Source organism: Brachypodium distachyon, chromosome 5, assembly GCF_000005505.3.
Source record: "Brachypodium distachyon strain Bd21 chromosome 5, Brachypodium_distachyon_v3.0, whole genome shotgun sequence".
Lineage (NCBI taxonomy): Eukaryota > Viridiplantae > Streptophyta > Magnoliopsida > Poales > Poaceae > Brachypodium > Brachypodium distachyon.
In genome coordinates, this window is record NC_016135.3 from 18,412,135 (window position 1) to 18,419,740 (window position 7,606).

The 7,606-nt window shown below is 41.7% G+C and overlaps 1 protein-coding gene across 1 annotated transcript; it reads left to right on the plus strand.

The window, feature by feature from the left end:
* Positions 1–1,560: 1,560 nt before the first annotated feature.
* Positions 1,561–7,274, plus strand: LOC100826615 (protein NUCLEAR FUSION DEFECTIVE 4). The gene is made up of 3 exons (XM_003580039.4): positions 1,561–2,123; positions 4,024–4,937; positions 6,325–7,274. Exons 1-3 carry the CDS (start codon positions 1,779–1,781, stop codon positions 6,809–6,811), a joined length of 1,746 nt encoding a protein of 581 aa, XP_003580087.1. The 5' UTR covers positions 1,561–1,778; the 3' UTR covers positions 6,812–7,274.
* The last annotated feature ends 332 nt before the right edge of the window (positions 7,275–7,606 follow it).

The window sequence follows — 7,606 nt, forward strand, 5'->3', positions numbered from 1 at the left end:
TTCTTAACATACAATGAGTCTACAAAAGTAATAAATGAGATTTTTATGTTATCACAAATATGTTACTAATCACTATTGAAGTAATAACATAAACTAATAACATATAACATATGCATGGTACTCTCAGTGTGACCAGCCTAATGGCCAGTGACGCTGGACGATGGGAGGGGCATTAATTAGGAGGACAGCGGCCGTACTGGTTGCCTGCGATAACGACAAGACTAAGAACCAAGAAAGCCAAATTAACCACAAGCTACAGCAGTACAGCAGTGAGAGGCCAGCGAGCGGCCACTCTCATCGGCGTTGCAATTATTGCATCATTTTGGTTGTTAGGGCGTGCGGAGCATCGATGCCACGGACAAGCAGAACAAGAAACAAAAATCAGAATTTGTTAGAGTCGATAGATATAACTTTTGGTTGTTAGGGTGTGCGGTGCATCCATGCCACGGACAAGCAGAACAAGAAACAAAGTCAGAATCTGTTGACTCGATAGATAACCCTGATCCTTCCGAGTTTCGAAGGCAACGCCTACGAGCTATAAAGGCCAGATGATATTAGAACGTTACAAAATGTATATGCTGTGTTTGGACTATTATATTCTAAATTTTAAGCTAGTAGATATATTTTACAGTTTATTGACACGTACAAAATTTAGAATGAACTAGTCCAAACATATGTTCATATTTTATACTGCTATTATTAGGTAGGCATCTTACACACTGTAGCATCGATCTGGGCTGTTTATTTTAGATCCAACTGCTGAGATTTTCGTTAGAGATCCGTAGCTCTATAACTTTACTCTAGAGGAGGTGCCAAGGCCGTTCTTGAGGAGATAAACATCTCTTATGGAGTACTCAAACCGTAGCTCTATAACCAAAGTTATATCATTAATAAGAAGCCGCAAAATAAACAGTTTTGCTAGGGTTCAGTCGCCTGAGAAATACCCAGTGACTTGAGCTATCCGATCGTCTTTGATATTCACGCAACTATTTTTATGTTTTTGTTCCTTTTTTTGATGTAGATGGACGGTTAGGATTATCGACTAAGAATTGTGCCGTAGTGAACCCTAAAATAAAATTAGAAAGATTGTCCAACCACACGCTTGCTTGAGCCTTAAAATAAAACTAGAAGGAATTTCCAACCAGCATGCTTTGGTTGAATCCTAAAATAAAACTAGGAGTAATGAACAACCTAATTAGGCTCTCCGGGACAATGCTCAATAATGACCTTGTCAAAATCCTTCGGAGCCTCTAAACAATCAATGTAAACCGTTGTATTTGTTTCTTTAACGCATAGTACATGTTTTTTTTAATTCGCACAATCTTTAACATGCAAGTAAGCATTGTATTTTGGTGAACACGTAAGTACAAAACCATAGAAAAGAAGTTATATTAAAGATTTCCCATTAGTTTCTCGTCGGCGATAGAGAATTCCAACGGCATTTTCCAAAAGGACATATATTTGGGATGATGTTGTTGTCATCTCCGAAAGCAAAGACCATGTTCCAGGAGGCGAGGCGACAGCCGACATGGAGAGAGCACAGCATTATTAACTGACGCCACCACGTTAAAGTAGAGCCAACCAGCTTCCTCCGCCTCACCACGGCCTCAGGCAGGCAAAAGCACGGCCCTTCTCTCCCCCACCACATCAGACACATCATCACATCACACACAGCGCCGCGATAGCTAGCTCGCACTAGCAGCCAGTGAGAGCTCCCGCTCCTCTGTCTGCCGGTGCTGCTCCGCGACGCGACGCGGCGCGAAAGGGGATCGGCATCGATGGCGGGCGGCGGGGAGGGAGGGGTTGGGAGGGTGAAGGCGGGGAGCCGGCCGCCGTGGGTGGGGCTCGCGGCGGCGGTGTGGGTGCAGGTGGCGGCCGGGAGCGCCTACGTCTTCCCGCTCTACTCGCACGCCGTCAGGGAGGCGCTCGGGTACAACCAGAAGGCGCTCACCATGCTCGGCGTCGCCAACGACGTGGGCGAGAACGTCGGGCTCGTCCCTGGGGTGCTCGCCAACCGCCTCCCGCCCTGGCTCATCCTCGCCATTGGCTCCGCCTGCGCCTTCTTCGGCTTCGGCACCGTCTGGCTCGCCGTCACCAAGACCGTCGCCATGCCCTACTGGGTGGTATGCACGCTCACCTCCTACCCGCCCCTTTCTCCGCCTCTCTCTTCTCTGCATCCTTACATGTGTGGTCATCTCGGTTGCATATTCACCTGGCAATCATATTCGCCTTATTTCATTTTAATCGAACGGTTTTGATGGTGAGTGGTGAGATGAGTTAATTCGCTAGGCCGTGAATTTAAGACCAAAATTATAAAAATTCCACTGTTTTTTTGTTTATTTCTCTTCATGCTTGTCATTTTAGTGGTAATTACTAATAAGCGTGTTACAGTATGTGCTTTTGTTGGTGCCGGGGTGTTGATTATCTGGTGGAATTTGGCAAGATAGCATATGCTTTATGCTCTTTCCTTTCAAGTAAGCAAATCATTGTGTTCACATGGTATGATTGATGTTAATAACAGTAGTCAGTTAGACATTTTCATATCAATCTGGCTTGAAGCTAAATGTGGTAACATGACTTTTTTATCGAGCCATTTGGTTGAACTTGTCCTGCTTTCGTCCAGCTTTGGTCCATTCTCCAGGCAAATCACATTGATTCTCTGACCAATCATTTCTGCAAGTGGGACGGAATTGGTTTTGCTGTTGGACCGCGTGATAAACCTGGATTTTTAATGTTGCTGAATCAGCCAACTCACACTGATGTATTCTGACCCCATAGCCTCCACGGAAGCAGATCTTTGTACTGGATTTCGGTGTTTAGTTGACGAAGTTTAATTCCTTGAGACTGGATAAGTGAGGGATCTTTTCCAAAGCCAGTTTGTAATAAAATTAGGTGAAAATGGCTTCTATTTTCACGAAAGGTGAAGCTGACTTAAGTTGTTCTAGTCTAGAGCTCTTTTACGGTACCCCGAAATTAATTTGGACCATTCATTTCTTTTGATCTAAGGGAACAGATCAGTCACTGCTCCTTGATACTCCAACTTAGATCTATGGAGTATTATCTCCAACCAAGACGGAGTATAAAACGTCAGGGGTAAAAATGTAAGAATGTTTGTGTGCCAGTAAAAATTCAAGCAGTACGTAGTGTAGAAAACAGGAAAAAGTAATGGTATTTGCTAGTAACCAACATTACAAATGTTATGATGGTATCCTAAACGAGGAGGATTTGTCAAACGACATTTTAAAGGGCATAGAATGCTCCACACTTTGATTAAAAGTGATTGTTGGTTTCTCATAATTTAACATTGTTTGTATTTTTCACGTAATCTATTGTGACAACTTTTTTTTGACACAAGTATTGTGACAACTGACAATCTCTCCCATGGCCAAGTTACTTTATGATGAGAACAAGAATCAGATCTGCCACACATTTTGAGGTGTATGAAATTGGTGGAGTGTTATTGAATATAGTTACTCCACACTCTGTTTCAAAGTGATTGTTGATTTCTTGTGAGCTATTTAAGGTTTGCTTCTCCTATCTAATAGTTTGACTTGTTGTGAAATCTCTCCTTGTGCCTTAGTTACTTTATGACTACTTGTTTGGCAACAGAAGTGAGTGAAATTGGTGGGGTGTTACAGTCCAGGGTGGAATTTGTACCTATTTGTGGCTGAGTAATATTTGAAGAAACAATGTTGTAAACTTGAATGTTGTAATCATGTAAGCGTCTTAACTTATAGAATCACAATATGGGCACTATAATTGGGATCACCGATAATGGTAAGTTGGTCTTTAGGAAAAGAAAGTTTCATAATGCTGCGAGTGTGCACATGGTCAATGCATGGCATGTTGGTACAATATTGTTTTCCAATTTGGCTAAAAATCATAAAGCATCAAAGTTAATATTGATACACGTTGTTCTGTGAATAACTTGGTAGCTTGAATCCATATGAAATTATCTGTACATTTTATATCCCAAATTTCAGCAGTGTTCATACCCTGAATGTATCATCGTTGCTGCTGCAGTTGTGGATAGCTCTTTGTATTGGCACAAACAGTAGTGCATGGTTGGGCACTGCGGCGCTTGTGACCAACATGAGGAACTTTCCTCTCAGCCGAGGAACTGTTGCTGGTCTCATCAAAGGTTATGTTGCTGTTAGTGCTGCTGTCTACACGGAAACATTTAACGGCATGCTTCAGAATTCTCCCGCAAACCTTTTGCTATTGCTTGCTTTGGGGATCCCAACGGCATGTATTGTCGTGATGTATTTTGTTAGGCCTTGCACTCCATCGCTGGATGAGGACAACGCAACAGAGCACAGCCACTTTGTGTTCACACAAATCTCTAGTGTGGTTCTTGGTGTATATCTTATGGTAGCTACAATACTTGGTGATACTTTGAAACTAAGTGCGACTATTACCTACCTTTTGTTTGGTATAATGATAGTTCTGCTTCTTTCTCCACTTGCAATACCAATAAAAATGACACTTTATCCAAGCAAACCAAAAGGGGAAAAGGCCAGCACCATTGTTCCATCTTATTCAACTGATAGTTTGTCTGGTGCGGATCAAGAGAATTCAGAACCACTTCTGCGTGGCAGTTCAAGAACACTTCTTAATGGCACCAACGATTCTGATGAGGCTACTGATGTGGATCTTCTGTTGGCTGAGGGTGAGGGGGCAGTGAATTTGAAAAAAAGAAGAGGGCCGAGAAGGGGTGATGATTTCACATTCGGTGAAGCCTTAGTTAAGGCAGATTTTTGGCTACTGTTCATTGTATACTTTTGTGGTGTTGGCACTGGTGTCACTGCTCTGAACAACCTAGCTCAGATTGGAATTGCTGCTGGTGCTAATGACACAACCATTTTGTTGTGCCTCTTCGGCTTCTGCAACTTTGTCGGCCGTATCCTGGGTGGATCTGTTTCTGAATATTTCGTAAGGTCAGCTCCCTTTAACTAGCTTGCAGCAACTTTATTTCTATAGATGCAGCCACTTCGCAGTTGTATCTTTTAACGCGTTATTATTATTATTCAGATCAATAAAGCTTTCATTATCGAGAAAAACATCTGAATTTTTTTGGGGTGCTCCCAGTTAATTGTGAGTCGTTAGTTTATCAGGATCTATGGTTGATATAGCTATTACCACTTGAGAGGTTAGAGAGATACTAATAATCATGTTAGCGTTAGTAAAACAAGCAAATAATAGGTACTCCCTCCGATCCTAAATTGTTGTCGAAATATTACATGTATCTAGACGCTTTTTAAGAATAGATACATCCATATTTGAGCAAATTTGAGTCAAGAATTTAGGATCAGAGGGAGTATTATCTTCTACCGCATACCAATATGGAAGCAAATAATGGGTATTGCCACCTACGGTTGAAAGCCATGTAAGGAAGAATATATACTTCTGCTAATTGGCATTAGTTTTAGTTTTCAAAGAGTAATCTTTCCAAAACAGGCATTAAGGTGGCATGGGTTTTAACGTTCGTGTGGAATGGAAAGCGGAATTTTCTTATTAGGAATTCAACTTACAAAGAAGAAAATTGTTTTTTTTCTATCACAAAAAGGAATTCAACTTTCTGATTTTTTACATCTTACATCCTATTATGATAATTAAATTCATGATTTACATATTTGAAAATTCATTACAGATATTATAATTTAATCTATTACAAAAAAGATATACTATCTTTGAAGATATTTAAATTTCGAATTTGTCTAGTGTGAACATTGCAAACATAACGAAAGGAATGGATTCCATTTTATGTATTTTCTTTCTTAACTGCTCGAACTAAGCTTGTGTAACCATCATTCGTGATTTGCACAGACAAGGAAACTTGTATAGTACTCTCTGTATCTACCACTTGTTTGGTATGGAAGGATGTACTAATGTAATACCGCATATTTCGGTATTACTAGTTATATTCTAATTATGCCAAAACCAACCTTCATCAATCAACGGTTGAGATTTATCTCTTCTTACTTCTAGTGAGTTAAGATGGAGCATCTTAAAAGAGCTATTATCCGTCCAATGGAGGGAAACCAGAGGTGTAAGCCAAGCTTTTGTTTCCTATGGCTATGGCTAAAGAAATTCAGAAGGATGACGCAGAAGCCAATGTAACATACTCGATTATTTATATTACACCATGTCTAGTCACTATTGCTCGTACACTTCTACTCACTACTGATGGTCTCATTATCAGTGATATTTTGCATCTGTTTTGAACAATCGTTGTCTTTGAATTTTCTTATGTGTTGAAACACTATGAAATAATTGAAGTTGCTACTTCAGAAAATAGTCCAAGTAACACTTGATGTTTTGCAGGTCAAGAATGCTTCCTCGTCCTTTCTGGATGATGTGCACACAAGTAATCATGGTGGTAACCTTCCTCCTTTTCGCAACTGGTCTTCATAGCTTGATTTATGTTTCAACTACACTCCTGGGGATATGTTATGGAGTCCAATTCGCCGTGATGATACCAACTGTCTCGGAGCTTTTCGGTCTGAAGGACTTTGGGCTGATGTACAACTTCATGCTCCTGGTTAATCCGCTCGGCGCATTCTTTTTCTCAGCCCTTCTTGCTGGTTATATCTATGACAAGGAGGCAGCAAAGCAGCACCCTGGTGTGCTGGAGGCTTCAAACTGCTTTGGACCTGACTGTTTCAGGGTTACCTTCTACGTTTGTGCCATGGTGTGTTGTTGCGGAATCTTAGTGAGCGTATTTTTCATAGCGAGGATCAAGCCAGTTTATCAGATGCTCTATGCCAGCGGATCGTTCAGACACCCTCGGCACCACCAGCTGCTCCACTGATGGCAAAACTTGGAACAGAGAGAAGCTGGAAGATTATTAGTACGAAAGCCCAATTTTTTTTTTTGAGAAAATTATCAGCTGGAGTCGTGTATAGCCTTCTTTTGCATCCTATTGCAGTGCTGTATTGTCCCATGGTTGCTTGCCTGATTTCCCTATTGTATGCGTTGATTTCATTTGTCTCTCTTCTGTAAAAAGCACACAGCCGGTCGTCGGCGCTAGCGTTGGATGGGGACCTGGGGTGCCCGGGTGCGTATATATGTGCCAGAGCTTGTGCTGCTGTACATCAGGATGCAGTGAGTACCATCTTGTGCATTTCCCTTCCTGATACCCTTGAGTTCATTTATGTATTGGGAGTCTATCTCAGTATCTTGTATATTCTGAACTCAGGGCCTCAGGGGTATCGCGGTATCTTGTATATTCTGAACTCACATAGTAATATGAGATTCCATTGAACATTTTCCCATTCCTCTCTCTTTTCTTGAGACGAAGAGTAGTTCATTCTCGCTAGTGGATGTATTGTAAGGATAGCTGAAAATTATCATAAGCTGTGCACGAGAGAGATCCCAATGAACCGTCCAGATTAAACAAAACGGAGTCAGCCCTGTGTATTTTCGCACGCCAAGTGTGGCACATGGTGCTCAAATATTTCCCCTGGAGTAGTCGATCGCACCGTAGCCTTAGGACGGCGACTTGAACATTTAGTTCGAGGGTGCGCAGCAAGCGTGTCGGGCCTGACAAGATGAAGGAAGCACGATCGCTCGTCGTTATCAGGTTGTGGAGGATACGAAGAGACTG